General features: G+C 38.8%; 1 protein-coding gene across 1 annotated transcript; it reads right to left on the bottom strand.

Moving 5' to 3' along the window:
- Positions 1–12,003: 12,003 nt before the first annotated feature.
- On the bottom strand, positions 12,004–14,554 carry LOC149250490 (putative purine permease 11). Its single transcript, XM_089459112.1, has 2 exons — positions 13,922–14,554; positions 12,004–13,535 (listed from the first exon to the last, which is right to left on the bottom strand). The coding sequence occupies exons 1-2, from the start codon at positions 13,959–13,961 to the stop codon at positions 12,475–12,477; spliced, it is 1,101 nt and encodes a 366-aa protein (XP_089315238.1). The 5' UTR covers positions 13,962–14,554; the 3' UTR covers positions 12,004–12,474.
- Positions 14,555–22,222: the final 7,668 nt, after the last annotated feature.

Consider the following 22,222-nt stretch of genomic DNA (forward strand, 5'->3'; position numbering starts at 1 on the left):
GGAGCTACATGTTTGGCTGAGAATTCGAATGGCAAACTTTCGCAGATGGGGTACTCTGGCACCATAGCTTCTCTACCATGCATCTACAACAAAATTACAAACAAGATAAACATAAGAAAAAAATGAAATTTGAAAGTTGAAGCAAAGTATGAAATTATGAACTTGAAGAGACAATGAAATTTGAAACAAACTAAAAAATACCTGGCATTTTAGTCTTCCTATCAACCACAACCATCTCAAAGCTAAATGTGCCACCTGCCATCTTGTATATCTCCATTTCTTTGGAGATTTCTGCACATTCTGCTAGAGATGGCACCATCCTCTGAACACAGGTGAAGAATCCATCCATGATCTCAGCATCAAATAAGAACCCACAGGGGTAAGAAAATGCGGGGTTCAGGTAGATCCCTACAGCATGAATGGGACGATGGAGTGTGTTGTTCCATCGTTCATCAATCACTTCCCATAGGAGGAGTTGTTTCTGAAACCCCTCATCTCCCTTATCATCATAGTAGGCCCGAATGGATTCTTTGGCCCTGTCCATGGCCTCATACAAGTAGCCCATTGCGGGCTTGTCACCATCAACTAATCGAAGAACCTTTACCAAAGGTTCAGTAATGTTGCACACCTCCTGCACTCCCGCCCAGAAGTTTTCCTGGTATGAAACTAATCTGCATATGGCCTCTCCCTCTGGTTTGCAGCTAAATGTCAAAGCACACCACTCATCTGAAATAAACATTCTCTCCACATCCCACATAGAATTCAAAAGGGATTGAAGAGATATGAAACTAGTGGCAAACCATGTAATGGCGAGGCGCACCAACTTCTTGTTGTTGTTGAATTTTCTCATCAAATGAAGCACAAATGCATGATTATATATAAATTTTGTAATGTTTTTTAATGAGTCAACAATATCTTTGACAAAGGAAAACATCAAATCAATATAATGTGCAGCACAAGGTGTCCAAAATAAAGTAGGATGCCTCTTCATAAGCATCTTACCAGCAGCAGCATAATTTGCAGCATTGTCCGTTATGACTTGGACAACATGTTTTGCATCCACCTCCAAAAAACACATCTAGCAAATCACATAATAATTTTGCATCTTTGATATGTGCAGATGCATCGACAGATTTCATAAACATTATCCCCTTGGGAAAATTAACCAAGAAGATTATAAGGCTTCTCCCTTTTTGGTTAGTCCAACCATCTGACATCATAGTGCATCTTGTGTGTGCCCATGATGCCCTAAACTCCTCCAATCTTTTGGTGCAATCAACCTTTTCATCTTGAAGAATGTGGCCTCTAAAGTCATCATAAGAATGGATTTTGTACCCTCGACCAACAATTGCAATAGCATCAACAGCACGCTGGAAATATGGATTATTCCTTGCAACGCTAAAAGGAATATCACTCCAAAGGAGAAACTTGCCCAACAACTTGTCAAATTATTCTTTCTCTTTTTTTAAACATTGAAAAGATAGATGGTTGTGAACCAGCCATGGTTCTAGGAACAAAATATGATGAGGTAGCTACAGGTTTGGTTGTAGATATTGACGCCGAAGTAGAATCAGTGCCACTTTCATATTCACCTCCTAACACTCTCCTTGTTAGTTGCTTCCTCAGATCTAACTTGGACAGTTTGGCTTGCTCTAGTTCTTCCAATGATCTGAGGGCTCTTTGGATGATTTTTGGATTTGTATTGGTGCAAGGCCCTACCTCATGTCCAGGGATTTTTGCAAAGTGATACTTCAATCTATAAACCCCTCTGTCATATGATGCCCACACAACTTGCAAGACAAGTTTGATCTATCAAACCCTCCATCAGGGTCACCAAATTCCCACAGAGGGTCCAATTTCCTTGGCATGTTTATAACTTGGTTGAACTCTTGAGTTTTAATGTAAAATGAAGTTTGAAGTTGAAAATTGAAACTTGTACCTATGGCACAAGAAGAATTGCAAGTTAAAAAAATTAAAAGAAAATTACATACATGACACAACACATTGAATTTTTGACAAACAAACAAAAAAAACCTCAACTCAATCCAATAATAATAGAAAAATACATATTCAAACCCAATCAAAAATGATGCAAAAAAATAGAGCAAAAACTAATAAATCTAATAATCAATTTTTTGCATTTTTGACCAAAATGAACCCTCTCCACTCTATGCAACAAAAATGAAAAAATGTGGTTCTAGGAACAAAATATGATGAGGTGGCTACAGGGTTGGTTGTAGATGTTGACATTGAAGTAGAACCAGTACCACTTTCATATTCACCTCCTAACACTCTCCCTACTAGTTGCTTTCTCAGATCTGATTTGAACAGTTTGGCTTGCTCTAATTCTTCTAATGATCTGAGGGCTCTTCGGATGATTTCCGGATTTGTATTGGTGCAAGGCCCTACCTCATGTCCAGGGGTTTTTGCAAGGTGATACTTCAATCTATAACCCCCCCCCCGTCATATGATGCCCCCACAACTTGCAAGACAAGTTTGATCTATCAAACCCTCCATCAGGTTCACCAAATTCCCACAAAAGGTCCAATTTCCTTGGCATGTTTGTAACTTGGTTGAACTCTTGAGTTTTAATGTAAGATGAAGTTTGAAGTTGAAACTTGAAACTTGAATCTATGGCACAAAAAGAATTGCAAGTTTCAAAAAAAAAAAAAAATTACATACATGACACAACACATTGAATTTTTTATTAAAAAAAAAAACTCAACTCAATCCAACAATAATAGAAAAAATGCACATTCAAACCCAATAAAAAATGATGCAAAAAAATAGAACACAAGAAAAAATTAAACTAATAAATCTAACAATCAAGTTTTTGCATTTTTTACCAAAATGAACCCTCTCCACTCTATGCAACAAAAATGAAAAAAAAAAGTGGTTCTAGGAACAAAATATGATGAGGTAGCTACAAGGTTGGTTGTAGATATTGACGCTGAAGTAGAACCAGTGCCACTTTCATATTCACCTCCTAAAACTCTCTCTGCGAGTTGCTTCCTCAGATCTGACTTGGACAGTTTGGCTTGCTCTAATTCCTCCAATGATCTGAGGGCTCTTTGGATGATTTCCGGATTTGTATTGGTGTAAGGCCCTACCTCATGTCCAGGGATTTTTCAAGGTGATACTTCAATCTACAAACCCCCCTGTCATATGATGCTCACACAACTTGCAAGACAAGTTTGATCTATCAAACCCTCCATCAGGTTCACCAAATTCCCACGAAGGGTCCAATTTCCTTGGCATGTTTGTAACTTGGTTGAACTCTTGAGTTTTAATGTAAAATGAAGTTTGAAGTTGAAACTTGAAACTTGAACCTATGGCACAAGAAGAATTACAAGTTTAAAAAATTGAAAAGAAAATTATATACATGACACAACACATTGAATTTTTGACAAAAAAAAAATCTGAACTCAATCCAACAATAATAGAAAAAATGCACATTCAAACCCAATCAAAAATGATGCAAAAAAATAGAGCACAAGAAAAAATTAAACTAATAAATCTAACAATCAAGTTTTTGCATTTTTTACCAAAATGAACCCTCTCCACTCTATGCAACAAAAATGAAAAAAATGGTTCTAGGAACAAAATATGATAAGGTAGCTACAGGGTTCGTTGTAGATATTGACGCTGAAGTAGAACCACTGCCACTTTCATATTCACCTCCTAACACTCTCCCTGCTAGTTGCTTCCTCGGATCTGACTTGGACAGTTTGGCTTGCTCTAATTCTTCCAATGATCTAAGGGCTCTTCAGATGATTTCCAAATTTGTATTGGTGCAAGGCCCTACCTCATTTCCAGGGATTTTTGAAAGGTGATAATTCAATCTATAAACGCCCCCTGTCATATGATGCCCACACAACTTGCAAGACAAGTTTGATCTATCAAACGCTCCATCAGGTTCACCAAATTCCCACAGAGGGTCCAATTTCCTTGGCATGTTTGTAACTTGGTTGAACTCTTGAGTTTTAATGTAAGATAAAGTTTGAAGTTGAAACTTGAAACTTGAACCTATAGCATAAGAAGAATTGCAAGTTAAAAAAATAAAAATAAAAAATTACATACATGACACAACACATTGAATTTTTGACAAAAAACAAAAAAACCTCAACTCAATTCAACAATAATAGAAAAAATGCACATTCAAACCCAATAAAAAAATATGCAAAAAATAGAGCACAAGGAAAAATTAAACTAATAAATCTAACAATCAAGTTTTTGCATTTTTGACCAAAATGAACCCTCTCCACTCTATGCAACAAAAATGAAAAAAAAACACAATCAAATACACTCAAAATCATTAATAATCAATGGGTTATAGAAACCCAAACAAAAACAAGAAAAAAACCAAAAAAAGGGCCAAATTTGGAGCCCATACCTGGAAACCATGGTTTGCCGAAAATATTTGGTCCAAACACGAATTTCTCTTGCTTGGGATGCTAAAATCTTCCATTTTTCTCCTCCTTTGCTCCAGTGGTTGCCTTCCTCTCCTCCTCAGCTCTCAAACAAATCCGTTGTCTGCTAAAAATGACAAATAAAAACCATGAATTCACTTTTAAAACGCGTTTTCCCGGAGGCTCATGATTTTTTCTTAACGAATCGCGATTTTTTCAAAAAAAACATCATAAAAATCGGGCGATTTTATCTGCAAGGCTAAAAAGCCGCGATTTTTTTAAAACATCGCAATTAAATCACGATGTTCGCAACACTGTTATGAAGCCCTAAGGATTGACTCTTTGAAGCAACAAAGGAGAAATCAAGTGGGCTAGTTGGTAGGCCCTAGTTCTGTGATTAACAATGGGTTGGAGCAGTGATAAGAGGGCAACTTGGTGAGCCCTAAGTCCGGTCTTCTTTAGAGCAATAGAGAGGCAAAATTTTTAGCAGTTTGTGTAGCTATATGTGACGCTACAATATGTATCCACAGAAGAACAAGTAGTTGATGTTAAGGAAGTATGAGTACTTCCAACACAAGCTTAGGCTTGTAGATATATCCTCCCTATTTGAGAGGGAGTGAGGATGGATTTCTCCTCCTAGGTTGAGAGGGAGTGAGGTTGAACACATGGTTCTACTTATGTCATGTACTGTGACAGATTAGGATTAACACCTTCAGTCAAGTACATGGACATGGATAAGGAGAATGGTGGATTGGATAAGCATCTTGGACAAACATTCTTGAGTCATGTACTGTGGCAGATTAGGATTGACATCCTAAGTCAAGTACATGGACTTGGATAAAGAATGGTCTGATGGATAGACATTTCCTTAACAGAAATGGTCTGATGGAGGACATACTACAGTGATCCTAGGTGGAGTATGTGCCTTGGAGAGGTGGTGTGGTATTCTATGGAATGCATCCCAACATTGTGCTCTGATCTTGTGGAGAGATAGAGGGTACCTATCAAGGCCTCGATATTGTGACAATGTTCATTATGATGAAACTATCATCATTGATGCTTATCAATCCGGATTCTTTTTTATATGAATATTTCAACTTGAGATAGTCCTATTGAATCATTATGAATACCTCCCTATTTAAGAGGGAGTGTTGAAAATGTAACAAGTGTCAGTCTTCATAATGTAATATAATCATTGATGTATTTATTATTATTATTTTATTTTTGGTCAAGCATGTTCTTCATGCTCAAAGGAGTCAAAAAGAGTCAAAAGAATTTGTATTTGAGTCATGTCCATTTGGACATTTGAAATAAAAGAAAAAGGATTTTTATTTTTTAGTCAAAAGAGTTAATCAAAGACCAAGTCGGCCATCCTTGACAAGTCATCCTGTGTGGCAGCTTTTCACCCTCTTGAACAACTATATAAAGGAGTCAACTCAACCTCTTGGAAGACAATCAAGTTCAACATATCATACATCGATTTTTGCACTTAACAATGAAGAAAGCAAACTGACGTCAAGGGAGAAGAATAGAAAGTCAAAGGACAGAGAAGGATCGAGTTTTTTGCCTAGTCTCTGTTCACACATGCAAAATTTTGTGGCATCTCTAAAGTAGTTATAGGGCCAAACTTTGGCCTCTACAACAAGGATGAAAGTTCTATAATTTTGACCAGTTTTCAGAAGATTTGACAATCTTTAACTTTTATTGATTTTGACTTGTTGGAGAAGACTTGGAGGAGGGTGACTTGGAACCTTTGACAGTCTTGATCTTGGTTTTGGATATCTCATTTTGACTTGATTTTGTAAGAAAATGATTGTTCGGTTTTCCCCCTTGTGGGGTTTTGCCTTGGCTTGGAGCTTGAATCTTGGTGTCTCTTGATTTTCTGTGAGCTTTATGTTTAGCAAATTTGTATAATTGCTTGATGAAGAAGACATAACAAGTAATAAGAAGAATACTAACATTCACAAGTAATTATCAAGAAGGAGAATCAAGCATCATCTCCATTTCACTTGATTTTGCAACACTTAGCTTCTTCGTATTTATGCCCCTAAGTTGCACAAAGCGATGAAACATTTCAGAGTTTCCGAAACAGGTACGTTTAGAAACGTCACCTCCCAAAGATTGAAACATCAACCGAAACATCATATATATATATACAATGTTCCACCAAGTCTCCGGGACGGGAAGACGCGGGTGCGGGGAGACGCACAAAGGGGTCGTGTGGGAGAACCCTGAAATTTTAGGGAAATTTAGGGGAGACGGGGAGACGTCGAGGTATATATAATATAATTTTTAATTATATATATTATAAATTTATATATATGTATATAATTTTGAAATTTTCATGTTCATATTCATTGTTCAATAATGCTAATTCATCAAGATTCAATACCATAAGATTCAATAATAAAATTCAATATGAAATTCAAATATTCAAATACAGTGTACATTGATCCATATCATTCATCATTCATCAATCATCATTCTATAATTTACATTGAATCATTGATTTAAAAATTAAATTGAAAATCGAAAATTCTGAATTCATCATTCATCATTCTACTTCTTGCCTCAGGACCGAAGTTGCAGAGATCTGCTCCTTGTCTCAGGGATGAACTGAGGTCCGTAGGCTGTAGCAGACCTTTTCCCAGCGCTGAGACTGAGGTCCGATAAGAGTATGACAGCAGTTCCAAAGTGAAAATACTGCTCCAAAAAACAAACCAGAAATTATGACCAGAAAAGCGCAAGACTTGTGACCAGAGAAGCCCAACGAAACCACCTCAGAGATAGCAAAAAATCCACGAAATTACTTCACAAAATCACCTCAGAAACGAGTTTTTCTTGTTTGAATTCGGTAGTCAAATGAAGAGGCCCAGCTTCAATATATTCAAGATTACGCTGAATCGTTGATATTTTGCCGCCTGCCGCCTGCGTGGAGCAAGAGGGAGGATGCCACTGCAAGTTTGCAACGACTACTAACTTATTCGGTAGTCAAATGAAGAGGCCCAGCTTCAATATATTCAAGATTACGCTAAATCGTTGATATGTTGCCGCCAGCCGCGTGGCGTGGAGCAAGAGGGAGGATGCCACTGCAAGTTTGCAACGACTGCTAAGTGCTAACAGCAAGCCGCTGCGTGGAGAAGAGTGAGGATGCGCTGAAGCTCTTGTGGGCACAGCGAGAGCAGATGGAAGAAAAAAATGTGTTGAGGTAAAAGCATAATGAATGGAGGCAGAATGAAAACTTGAAAAGTGGAGTTAACCCTAACTTGTTCATGTAATTTTTTATTTGTAATTGTTAATTTAGTTTATTTTTATTTTTTATGTTTTTTTAATAAACTAATTTTCATTTTTTTTAATTTTTTTTTTGGTTTATAAAGGGTAATTAAACAAAAATGAAGGGGGGATGCCCAGAAGAACCCCATTTTCGGGGGGACGCCCAGAAGAACCCCATTTTTTGGGGGGACGCCCAGAAGTACCCCTTTCAGGGAGTCGAGTCTCCCACGTTGGGGAAACGCACCCCCTTGCGTCTCCCCGAGTCTCCCCAAAAGGGGGACGTGGGGAAACGCACCCCCTAGAGTCTCCCCGTCCCGGGTGCGTAGGGTGCAAGGGGTGCGCGCACCCCACCCTGGGGGACGTGTCCCCGTGGAACACTGTATATATATATAACATATTATCTTGCAAGAAAAAAGAGAATAAGACCCATAGATGACAATTAAGAAGGAAAACCAAGTCTATATTAACTCTCATAGATGATTATATGATGGTCAAGTTTCGAAGTTTCAAGTACATGTACGGCCCGAAACGCTAGGTTCCTAGAAGTTTCGTGCAACATAGTTATGCGCTTATTGGGGCTTTTCTTCAAGTTCTTTAAGGGCACTTCTTCAACTTCAAAATCTTCATTTAATGTGTATTTAGATACTACGGTTAGTTTCCCTACAAGGGCTTCTGCTTGTGCCTCCTTGGGCTTCCATTTGTTTAATAAGAGAAATATCCTACAATGTAATTTTCTTTTCCTTGTACCACAGTTTGAAAATTCTCTTTTGCACATTACCATTACCTACACCAATTGAGTCCATCCAAGGATATCCCCAAACAATATCCACATCATCCATAACTAAAGCATGAAAATCTAGATGCAACACAAATTTATCCATAGTAATATTCAAATCTTTAAAAATTTGAACAACACCAAAAATATAGAGAGAATAACCCTTAAGATATGGTAACACCATCAAATACTCTTTATGGAAATAATTACTCCACAAGCCATGCTTACTACAAGACAATACAATCCAACAACTCTCTAATACAATGATACTCATGTTAATTTGTACCTTTTTAAGAGTATTCCTAGGGGCCTATGTCAAATACCCCTTATTATTATATCATTTCCTTCTAATTAGATAGTGGGTCAATTCAATTATTATGGCCACATTACATTCATTATCTCATTGGATACCACCCTAGGTACCCCATATCATCCTCCCTAGGTACATTACATTCCATCCCCCTTGGCATGTTACATCCTCAAAACATGGGAAAAAGCCACATAATATGAATTATTGAGAAATGTGGTCAATTGGTACCATGCACAAGCATCTATCCATTATAGTGAAATGTGGACATGGGGTCCAACTATGGCTTTCCCTCAATCTTGATTTCGATTTCTTCTTGGGATCCATGGCTTTGTTGTGATACTATGATATCTCCATGCATTACTTTTAGTCCTCCATATGCCTCCACACCAATTTCATCTATGATTCCATGTTGATCGATAGTAAGTTTGTTGACACTCATGTCATTTCCTTGATGATTGTCGTTCTCGAGGGGTGTGGGTGGCAATATATAGCAACCTAAGCCCTTGGTTTTTCTTTTCTTACCTCTTCAAGGTGTGGTTCCTTTGAGACATTTAGCTCCTTAGTTTCTTCTTCTTGTTTATGCCCTTCCTAGGGATTTTCTTCAAGTGCTTCTAAAGGCTCTTCTTCAACTTTAGACTCTTCATCTAATGTGTCTTTAGGTACTCCAATTAGTTTCCCTATTAAGACTTCATATGCCTCCTTGGGCCATTTCTGTTAAATAAAAGAAATATGCTACAATGTAATTTTCTTTTTCTTTTATCACTGCTTCATAAAATTATTTTGCACATTAATATTATCTATGCCACTTGAGTCAATTCAAGGATATCCCAAAACAATATCCACATCATCCATATCTAAAGCATGAAAATCTAACTGCAACACGTATTTATCCATAGTAATCTTCAAATCTTTAAAAATTTGTACACTGCTACCCTCAATCTGTGTGATTTGCAAATTTTTTATGGGTGTTTTCAATCTTTTAACCAAACTAGCATTGCTGAAATTATGTTTGCAACCCAATGACCTTCTCTTACTAAATACATACATAAACCTGTAATATGATGTTGTCACATGGAAATAAATCCCTAGTGCTCTTTTTATACTTCTTCACAAAAATAAACTACATATCTAAAATAATTTTTCATATTCTCCATCTGAAAATCCTTCTTCTTGCTATAGTGAATTGAATTCCACCATTTTTCTACATCATCTTTTAAATTCATGAACACCCACCATTTCCACCTTTCTCCCCGTAATGACTTCATAATTTTTATGTATTCTTCAATATTAAGACCCTCATCTTTTCTTCTAAAATACATCTTGCTTGAAAAACCAGAAATAGAACTGTCTATTTTAAAGAAAATCAATTATTTTCCAATGGAGCTCCTTTATGTAGTTAGGATTTGAAGCTGAAAATGTAAAATAATCATAACTTTTACTATATTTCTCAAATTGGTTATTACAACTCCAATTATAAAATGGCATGCCTTCTTTGGATCTAATGGCTCTGGTTTGACTGAAATCTATACTCTATCGAGAGACCCAATCTACGAAATTCATGGCCATCACTAGAAAAAACCCTTAAAAAAGGCTGATTTTAGAATTTAAATCAATCTTCACTTACTAGACGTCATTTTGGACGACTTTTTTTAACTGGGTATTTTTTTAGATGAATTCAAAACTTGAGCTAAATTTTCCAAAATTTACACAAGAAGTTTCAGAAATCGACCTGAATGTTGTTGTCTTCTATTTTCCATCAAAAATCTGTGAAAAGACAAAAAGTCTCCCACTTCGTTCCCAAGAAAGAGATTTCATACCATTTGTAATAAAACTTTAAAGATATAAGAAATAATCTACCCTAAAACTTCAATATAAACTCTTAAACACCAAAATATATCCAAAACATTAACCATGAACAACACCAAGAATATAGAGAGAAGAACCCTCAAAATAGGAACACCATCAAATATTCCTTGTGAAAATAATCACTCCACAAGCCATGCTTGCTACAAGACAATACAATCCAACAACTCCCCAATACAATGATCCTCGTGTTTTTACGCTTTCTCATGAGTATTCCTATAAGCCTATGCCAAATACCCCTTTATTATTATATTATTTCCTTTCAATTACATAGTCAGCATATTCCATTATTATGGCCACAGTACATTGATTATCCCCTTGAGTACCACCTCAGGTACTCCATATTATCTTCCCTAGGTATATTACATACACAACATGTTACATAACTGAGTCAGAATTTCAAGTTCTTCTAACCAAGAATATTTCTATAGGCTATAAAAGCTTAGAATCATGATGTGATCAAGCAACTATATTTCCAAAGATGGAGAAAAGGGCCACTGTCAAAAGAACATTTGCCTGAGAGAGAATGAACATCTTCGATGCACTGAGTACCATATGAGGATTCCATGATTCACAGCTTTTTAGTTGCCGAAGACTGCATTTCAATTAAATGAAGAATACATGGCAGATGGTGAATCTTCAGTTTATCTTCTATGAAGCACTGATTAGTAGTTGTATGTGCTATGTACATTGGCATGTAATATAACCCTACTGATATATTGCACGACATGAAATGTTCGGGCACCAGCAAATGAAGTCACTTTAGCTACATGTTGTCTAATGTATTAGTCTAACTATCTCAGCTGAAAAGATAACTGAAAGCAACAAAATCCAATTGCCTCCTCGGATGTTTGTCAGTTCCTCTAAGCAATTCTCATTGGCAAGTGTCTCATAAAAAAATTACCAGCAGTTTACAGTATAATGTCTCCAGTTAATGAGGTAATATTTGTATACTCAATTTAAGATGTTTCCCATACTTGCTAACAAATGCTATTTAAAGTTGTTTTGTTTTTTCTATAGGATACTCTGGCAGGTTAATATAAAACTTCGGTTGTAGCAGTATATATTAATTTCTAGTCTCTATAAAGCATAACTTATAAAATGAAAGAACAAAACAACACAGCAAATTTATGTTTATTCTTATCAAATGAAAAAACAAAATAACAAAGCAAACTCATATTTATTCTCTACTTTCACAGCCCCATTAGCCTATTTCAGTCATTTGAAGATAGTATTTATGATGCAGAAGCACGATGCCGTTATCAAAAATTTAACTTCAGAAATTTTGTTTGCCATTGGATATTTCTTTTATTGGATCATTTGATACCAGAATTTAGAAATAACAAAAAAGCAAATTAAAAATGACAAGCACAGAACGAACTCCAATAATTCCATATTGGTAATTTATATATGACAACTAGTTTAGATTTGCAAAACCCATGTAAATGGAATAGGATCACGTGTACGTCCGATGCAATTAAGGATGAGTTTTCAAAAGGTCAAAGGACATGACTGAACAGATAGATGATGTAGAACGGGAAGGGGGAGTTGTTCACTTTGTGTGTTTAGCTTCTCTCATGTTGCAACCGTCCGAGGAAAAGCTAGATTGAGTGAGTGATGAAATAAACCTGGTATTTGCTGCCATGACAGCATCAGTCCCAAATTCCCAGTCTGATCAAGTCATGATACAATGATTTTTAACACTGTGCCAATGAAACTTAAGGCTCAAACATAACTCTGCACCTTCTAGCCACCCACTAACTCACTGTCCACGTGACCCTTGTCAAAAAAATCCATTCAAGAATAGTTTATATTTGAAATCATCTCTCAACCAAAGAACAAAATTAGTCCTTTCGAGATGCATTCTTTGTGCTGGAAGACTTTGAATCCACATACCCACCATATATATAGGAAACAAATCCCCATATGCTTAACAACATAGAAATAATCTTCAAAGAATCCATCTTGTCATGGAAGAATCCCACTGACAATATGGGCACAACCGGGAGGGCCAGAGTACTAATCACATTTGAAAACAAGGAAGATACCAAAAAGATCAAACCCACTACACCCACGGAACAAACCTGCCATCCTATTGCAGACCATACCAATGTCATATAGTAGGCAACTCTTCCTTTTGTGAAACTGTGAGCCTCTTCTTTCATGTCTCGGAACTCCCCACTAACAAACAATCCAACTACGCACACCACAGTGGCAACTAAGGATGTGTAGATTTGCATCTCTAGAACCACTGCAAAAGTCTCCTTCTTTATAACCCTATCGAATACAAGCTGCATCAATGGAAGAATAAGTCCATATATTGCAGAAGCTGCAATGGTGCAAAAGAAGCCTACTATGTACTTAGTAGTATTCACTCCCTCAGGCCTGTCACTGTCTGAATGAACCCCAAGCAAAATTGCACTAAAAGTCAGCAAAACAAGAGAATTCACTATATAGGGGGTGAGTTTTTGCCTGATCAAGATAAATGCAAATACAGCATTGAAGGCCAATTGACTTGAACAGAGAAGAGAATATGTTGAAGCAGGCATAAAGGAGACACCCCAAGAGTAAAGTAGATTGTCTCCAGCTAGAAGCAAGCCCAGGCCAACATAAATAAGCACCAATTTGGGTGTGAGGGGTGTAAGCTTAGAAGCTTGTTTTCCTTGATACAGAACGAGAGGTATCAAAAGAATAGGCCACCCTACCGTTTGCAGCAGGGTTGAAATCCATCTGCTGTTGCCACCATTATCAAAGTAATACCTGCTAAGAAGAGTGGCAGCAGCTTGACCCACAATAAGTCCCAGAATGCTGAACAACACAAGCAACCAGTGGGCTGTCCTATTCCCTGCAATAATCCTTCTATCGGGACCCCCTCCCTGCTCCGCATCAGTGATTAAATCAGGCCCTGCAGTTCCATTTTCTGAAGGTCAATCTCACATTATATTACAACATGTTATTGTGAATGATAGATGAGAAAGTACTTGCAGATAGATAGACAGTTCAATCCAGTCCATTGGGTCTAGCATAAGTGGTTATGTATTGGGTGTTAGTCTCCTTACAGGGTTCTATTCTCTTGAATTACAACTTAGTCTCCTTACAGGGTTCTATTCTCTTGAATTACAACACGTTGAATTCATAATGAACAAGTTATTGTACCTGCTAAGTCTTATTATTTACCTAACCCTGTGTCCCTCAAAAAATATCAGAAGTTCCCTTGGAGATCTAAGATTTACCCGGATACCATTCTCAAAAGAACCAAAACAGGGACGATAGTTCAACCTAATTTCATACCTTCTTGTACTCTGCTGCAACTTTCCTGAATATCACCCATCTGAAATTGATCACCAATATGCAATCAGAAATTTATATATCTACTTCTGAGAAGTGGATAAGTAAAGAAACAGAACGTGGTCTCAGAGATGTCTAGGGAGGCAGAGAGACTTTATAAACTCAATGACTGCCGACATCCATCACGTTACCGCACTCACTGAAATATCATATAATTTCACTCCACGTGTTTGTCACTCAACTATGCATGGTATTTTCAGTCTAACTGCATATGGAATTGGTTTTGAGGAGTTTTCTCCTCAAAAAGCGGAATCAATGACACGATATGCATTTCTGCTACTCCTGTGGAAGAGATAGTGTGTTAATTCTGCATGTTGAGCAAAAACTGGAAAAAAATCCACAGGCTGAACTTGAGTGGCCGTGATCTGATTCTGTAATGGTAACTATTTACGGCAATCCTCCTGGGAAAAGAAACCCTCTGTTTCCGACTTTAAGAATATTTCGCGTGGACCATGGCTAAATCGATCAGATGTTGCTTTACTATAAAATTTCCCCGATATATTTGACAATCTGGATTTGGCTGGCATTTCCTGTGTTCTTTCTTATCACCGAATTTAATCAATGGGCCTGGAAAAGAAACACATACCAAGTAAAATGGATCCTTTAAACCGACTTGCAAGAAGAAAGAATCTTAGTTTAAATTTTATTTAAAAATTAATTATAACTAAACACTACCATATTTGTAACTTCCCAGATGGAAATGTGTCAAAGTAACTTGAGAGAAGTTTAATTGAAATTATTAAAAATTTAAGATTGGAATCTAAATTAAATTAAACTATGAGATATGTAATGATATTTTGTTCATAATATATGGAATTTATATGGTTTGATTATTAAAATTCATGAAGTAGCAAAATTTAAGAGTAATTTTTTTTAGAAAACATGTTTTTTGTGTGAGGTATAAGTGATGAGAAAAATGTTAATTATTTTTAGTCCCTGCCATCTGGCATTCGGCAGGGACTATAGTAATCGTTCGCGTAGGATTTAGCATTAGTTCTTAGTCGCTGCCCGGGGTTATTCGGTGATTATGCTAAGGTTTGCAAATGCCCTGTGCGCCGATGTGCCCAGATAACCTAAGTTCCATTTCCACCTGAGACTTTGCGATCTTATTTGGCCTCTTCCCGAGGCGGAAGAGGCTCGAGCATAGCTTAAATTGGTTTTACGCCTGGTGCATTATTGCTAACCGTCAACGGTCTGGTTTTAATGTTAACATTAATTCGATTCGTATTATCTGCAGGGGTATGCTAAGGTTTGGTAAGGTTTGGTGTTCCCTGTTACAAGGTTGTGCATGTTGAACCGGTTGATATCACTGTTGCAATGTGTCACTCTGCATGCAGAACAGATGCTGTCTTTCTTGCCTCTTTGCTGTGATATTGTGTAGGCGCTGGTCGCACAGCTACATTTCATTCCCCGCCCACTTCCCGTTGCATGCAGAACAGATGCTGTCTTTCTTGCCTCTTTGCTGTGATATTGTGTAGGCGCTGGTCACACAGGTACATTTCATTCCCCGCCCACTTTCCGTTGCTGCATGAATTCCTCGAGCTGCTTGCCTGTGGGAGGATAGGAGCGGAGAAAGACTAATAGCTGGAGCTGGAAGCTGGACCGAATGAAAGCATGCTCGAATGAACCTGAGGGAACGCCTGAACAAGTCTCAAATGCTCATTTGATCTCATGATAAAGACTGGTACAATTACTCATAATAAAACATGCAATTTTAATACTACTGTACAGGTTTCCACAATTATTGCATTAATTTGAAGAATTTCTATTATACCAACAGAACATAGAATATACACAGAGAACTACAAGAACATTTTGAACAGATGCTGTCTTTCTTGCCTCTTTGCTGTGATATTGTGTAGGCGTTGGTCGCATAGGTACATTTCATTCCCCGCCCACTTTCCGTTGCTGCATGAATTCCTCGAGCTGCTTGCCTGTGGGAGGATAGGAGCGGAGAAAGACTAATAGCTGGAGCTGGAAGCTGGACCGAATGAAAGCATGCTCGAATGAACCTGAGGGAACGCCTGAACAAGTCTCAAATGCTCATTTGGTCTTATTAAACTCTCACTGGTACAATTACTCATAATAAAACATGCAATTTTAATACTACTGTACAGGTTTCCGCAATTATTGCATTAATTTGAAGAATTTCTATTATACCAACAGAACATAGAATATACACAGAGGACTACAAGAACATTCTAAAGCTCAGAAAGGGATCTTACAGCAACCATAGAGATTTATAGTCTCGTCTATGAATCTCTTACAGTCTTCTTCTTTGGTCACATCGGCAGCAATCACATGAACATTTTTAGCACCCAGAGACCTTGATTTGTCAGCTACGTCCAGTTCCACTTGCTTGTCGCTGAGAGGCTTGGCTGTATATGCTTCTTGCGGAAGCGACACAGGCTCCCCTGCTAAGTACTGTGCCAGTTGCTTCAAGTGAATCGTTGCGGCCTGCCTGGACACTCCACAGGTATAGAATTTATAAAATTCACTGCTCAAACTTGCTATTCAAAGCAATCTTCACAAATCCTTATCAAATTAGGGACAAATTCACAAATCCCTACCAAATTAGGGACAAACTTCACAAATCCCTACCGAACTAGGGACAAATATCACACATCCTTACCAACAACCGCTTTTGAACGCCGCTGGTTAAAAGAATCACTGAAACTCACTTTAGACTTCAGCCGGTTGCCAGAGGGAACGGAATTGCTTCAAGTGAATCGTTGCGGCCTGCCTGGACACTCCACTGGTATAGAATTTATAAAATTCACTGCTCAAACTTGCTATTCAAAGCAATCTTCACAAATCCTTATCAAATTAGGGACAAATTCACAAATCCCTACCAAATTAGCGACAAACTTCACAAATCCCTGCCGAACTAGGGACAAATATCACACATCCTTACCAACAACCGCTTTTGAACGCCGCTGGTTAAAAGAATCACTGAAACTCACTTTAGACTTCAGCCGGTTGCCAGAGGGAACGGAAGCTCCATTACTGCTGGCTCTGGGAATCGAACAGGTAGAAGCAGTTGCCGGAATGTACAAACCAAAAAGAGTGCATGCCATCACTATTTACAGAACCGAACCTGACGAAATACAGAATGAAAACACAAATTGATACAAAGTCCACACATTTTCCTGAACATAGCTTCGCACATAATTCGCAATCGCAGAATTGCAGAAATTTTCTTCGAAATCCATGGAAGTAGCAGATGTTAAGACACAGTAGCCTTCACAAATCCCTGCCGAACTAGGGACAAATATCACACATCCTTACCAACAACTGCTTTTGAACGCCGCTGGTTAAAAGAATCACTGAAACTCACTTTAGACTTCAGCCGATTGCCAGAGGGAACGGAAGCTCCATTACTGCTGGCTCTGGGAATCGAACAGGTAGAAGCAGTTGCCGGAATGTACAAACCAGAAAGAGTGCATGCCATCACTATTTACAGAACCGAACCTGTCGAAATACAGAATGAAAACACAAATTGATACAAAGTCCACACATTTTCCTGAACATAGCTTCGCACATAATTCGCAATCGCAGAATTGCAGAAATTTTCTTCGAAATCCATGGAAGTAGCAGATGTTAAGACACAGTAGCCTACGTTTGAAAGCTTCGCAGTTGTCAAGAGATGAAAGCTGGACAATGCCGCAAATACGAATACACTAAATTCTGCATGTGTCATTGTGGGCATGTGTCGGTGTGCTTCTGCGTGTCAATTCTTGGTGTTTGATAACAGTTTCGAATTACCGAGCGGCTAGCGTCCTGTATAATTGTAACTATTACGAAGCCAGGTGGATGCCAGAGCTGGTTGGTATGGCGTATACCATGTTAATATATGATGTAGGCATGGAGAAGTTTCATTTGCCCAGAGTAGTGTCATATGAGCTCGGCCTAGTTCATGCTCTGGAGGCTCCTCCTAGACCTACACCTAGAGTGTCATACAGCCCCAGGCATCAATATATGATATCGCCTTATAGATGTTTACACTTGCTTGGATCTTCATAGTCAATAGCCTAGAAGCTAACTACCTCGTTGCAGCCATACCTACGTGTACATATATGATATTGGCATCTCTACCTGAGCGCCTAGAATCTAGTTCCCACTAGCTCTACTCTGGTGTAACTGGGTCTCCCCCCGCTCTAGGTGCCGAACCCGGGGCCGACCGTGGCATACAGAACTACCGTAGAGTATAGTTACTATACGAGTTTGCATGGAGACGTTTACACTTCTAGTCCATCCATGTTCTAGCTATAGACTGGGCAATGCCGGTGTGCTTCTGCGTGTCAATTCTTGGTGTTTGATAACAGTTAAACTCATTCTAATTTTAGCGAGCATGCTTTTATTCATACTTCGTCTTGCATATATATCACAATATTTATATTTAACTTTTAACTTTTATTTATTTAACTTATGTCCACGTTCTACTTTCTGATAAAACATGTGAGGTTCTAACAAAATCCCCAAGGCAGGGACTAGCTGCGATGCAGCCACCCTTGTATAATATATTAAATATTTCCTAAAGTTTGAATAGGTGACCAGAAAAATGTTTGGAAAATACTTCATTTTTCAAGTACATGAATTTTATATTGTAAATAAAATATTTTGATAAATTAAATTAATATTTCAAATTTAAAAAAAAAAATATATATATATATATAAAACTGTTATATGTATAAATCAAAATTTTAAATTTAATTTATTAAACTATTAAATTTCAATAAAAAATAAATTTTATTGTATTTAATCTATTATATTAACTAACTCTACATCACAATAAAAAAAAATATTATTTCTATAATTTAAATTTGAAAGTAAAAAAACCACTAAACGCACTTCTTTGCAATTGTTATACTAATCGAATTTTAATACATGTTTTACTTAATAAACAATATTATTTAACTTTTAAAATCTAAAAATTAAACAAAAATTTTTCAAATTGATTTTAATGATTTATACATTTATTGAGGCCACAACAACTACCCATACCCATTTTGTAAGGCCTCTGAGTGATGGTGCGATGGGCGCCGGGCGAAGTCTCCGTGCACGAGGGCGCGGGCGGGTGCGCGGGCACACGATGGGCGCGCGCTAACTAGACATGCGACAATGTTGCGGAGGAAATGCGACGAAAGATGGAACAGCAATGCGACGATACTTGAGAGCGTTGCGACACTTAACAAAATGCATGGAGCGAATGGGGAGTTTATACCTTGGCGTGAGGAGCCTTGCACAAAGGCAAGGCCGACCTACATGATACGCATTAGGGGTGTGTATGGAAGCATGTTTGGGGGTCGGCTGGAGTGCCACCTCCCACGCTAACACATGTACATATTACCATTGCGCAGATTCATTTGTCATCCAACAACTCGCACTTCTAGAGAGGAGCGCAGTCTAAGAGTGGAATGCGCATAGCTCATGTGCAGTTCTAAGGTGCGCAAGTTGGTCTATACTTAGAGTCGATTGTGGGTTGGGCGAGGTGCGCCCAAGGTCGTTCTAAGTGCAGTTTGTGCCGGGTTTTGGTAGAGTGTCTCGGTGACTCGGGTGAGCACCCACTCTTGCGCAATACGTGCACATGCTCATTGTAAAGGTTGTTATGCCTGCTTTGTAAAAGAAACTAAGTATTGGCTTGGAGTTTGCCAAGCATTACTTGTATTGTATTATTGAAGAAGACTGATTATAATATATTGTCGGGCAGACTTGTTCGGGAGTTGCCCCTCCCCTTTATACTTGTTGCAATTGTTGATGTTCTTGTTATGATTGCTATGGATAATGAATGAGTATGGGCTTCATTAAGTATAAAGGATAATTGCATGTTTACTTGGTTGCGAAACACAAGCTAAGTAATGTTAAAGTGAAAGTAGGCATAGTCCATGAATGTCAGTATTGGTGAAAAGAAAGCGTTCGGTGGTGCCGCACCTCGCTATAAGCGGTTGGAAGACTACCGCAGGTGTAGGAGCGTGACAGGTGGTATCAGAGCAGCTGATTCAGGGTATTGAAGGTGTAAGCTGCTACACACCTTCACTAAAGTGAAGGTGGTATCAGAGCAGCTGATTCAGGGTATTGAAGGTGTAAGCTGCTACACACCTTCACTGAAGTGAAGATGGTATCAGAGCAAAGTTTGCTCGTGAAAGGTTTGAAGCTTGTGAACATGTTGAGGTGTTGAAGCATTGAAGCCAGTATACACTTGACAGGTGAGAACAAGACTTCGGTTTGAAGCCGTTGAGCAGGGTTGCTCGTGACAGTGGGAAGGGTGCTTGTAGGTGAAGGAAACCGTTTCACACAAGTGGGACAAGGGTTGGTTCAGGTTGCAGGTGACTTGGTGAACATGGAGAAGGTTGAAAAGGCAGTAATGGTAGATGAACCTACGAAAGATGAATCTAGCCATAGTGCGGTTGAAGCTCTCCGATACGAAGTGTGAACATATGATTCGATGGAGTTCTAACTAGGTTGCGATGAAGGCTGAGAACATGAAGATTCAGGAGAGCTGTTCGGAACTAAGGAGGGAACTTGAAGAACTCAGGAGCCAATGTGGAAGTACGACAGATGTTGGACTCAAGGAACTTGATGAGGAGATCCAACGAAGTGGTCTTGATCTTCAAGAGCTCTTTGATGAAAGAGCCCGGTTGAGGAAGGAAAGTGCCAGGGTGGAGGCCGAAATCAAGCAAATTGAGAAGAGATAAAGAAGAAGCTTCTTGGTAAGAAGGTTGTTGTGATTGAGCAGGAGGAGCTCGACTACATTGACAGGTTGGGAACTCAATACCGAGAGCATCCAGAGGACATTCGGAAGTTTAGTTCTATGAACGTGGTCAGTGGACACTTGGTTGGTGCACTTGAGCAAGATGCGATGAAGGGCAAGCTTGAAGGGAGTCAAGCTGGACCAGGATCGAGTTGCCTAGAGGAACCAAGCAGGGAAGTGAAGTACCTTAGGAGGAATGTCAAGGTGGAGCATGAACCAATTGACACTTCTGAGGTCGAATTCTTGAAGAAGGTTGCTGATGTGAGGCGCAAGACAAAGCCAACAAAGGAAGGTGATTCCTTGAAGCTAAGTTTTGTGCAGGTAACCGTAAAGGGCAAGAGATTTGCAGCTTTGGTGGATACGGGGGCTACTCATAGCTTCTTAAGCAGGAAGGCAACAAAGTCTTTTGGGAAGAAAGCAAAGATGGAGAGGGAATGGAGTGCTTTCAAGGCTGTCAACTCTACCATTAGAGCTATTGATGGGGTGTTGAAGGACACTCAGGTGAAAGTAGGATCGTGGTTTGGAAAGTTGGACTTGAGAGTTGTGGACATGGATGATCATTCTATGGTGTTGGGATTGGACTTTATGGAGCTTGCACAAGCCATACCAATGGTGGACCGGTACATTCTCTTGATCACAGCTGAAGGGAAGACCATGATGGTACCAATGAATAGAAGAAGTTGCTTGGGGTATAGACCAAGGATGGCTTTTATGACTTTGTATCCCAAAGATCCGAATGTGAAGCATGAGGATGTGGAGCAAAGAGGACTTGGGAGTGTGACTCAAACAACGAAGGAAAGGAAGTTGGTGGACTTCGTTGCAAGAGCTGGAAAGAAGAATGAAGGAAGTGAGAAGACAACCTCACGAACATGGAGACACTTGTTGGGAGAATCTTCTACTAATGATCTTCACGATGGAGCTACAAATGAAGGGAGTCTGAGTACTACTTCAGAGGCAGTAGTTGATGAGGATTATGGAGGTAGAGATCCTGCTGGGATAGTGGACTTTTGCAGGTATGCTATGGGCATATATGACTTTCAGTTGACAAAGGACAAGCTAGGTGAGCTTGGATGTACATGTGAGGAGATTGAGGCTGTGCATAGATACTTGAGGACACAACATCAATCTGACACATGGGTGGATGAGAGTCAGGGAGGGAACTTCTTGGCCCTCCTTTCTCTATAGATAACCTTGGAGGAAGGTTGGTGTGGAGGCCTTGGTAGGAATGAACCACACCAACTTTACAAGGGGCCTTGGAGGAGGCTTCTTTATGACAGGTGCAGACTTGGATGCAAGTGACCAGAGGTTGAGATGGAATCTACATGGGTTAGACATCACGGACAACTAGAGTCATGGACATCAGGTTGATTATGTGGAGCATGTTGCAGATGGGATGGAATTTCCATGGACCTGAGCATGGGATAATTAATAGATTCTTGAAGAGTCCGAGATGTAGCAGAAGTTAGGAAATACTTGTGCTGGCATAAGGATGT

Source organism: Pinus tabuliformis, chromosome 7 (genome assembly GCF_031772625.1).
Source record: "Pinus tabuliformis cultivar Carrire ecotype Pingquan chromosome 7, CPIR1, whole genome shotgun sequence".
Classification (NCBI taxonomy): Eukaryota; Viridiplantae; Streptophyta; class Pinopsida; order Pinales; family Pinaceae; genus Pinus; species Pinus tabuliformis.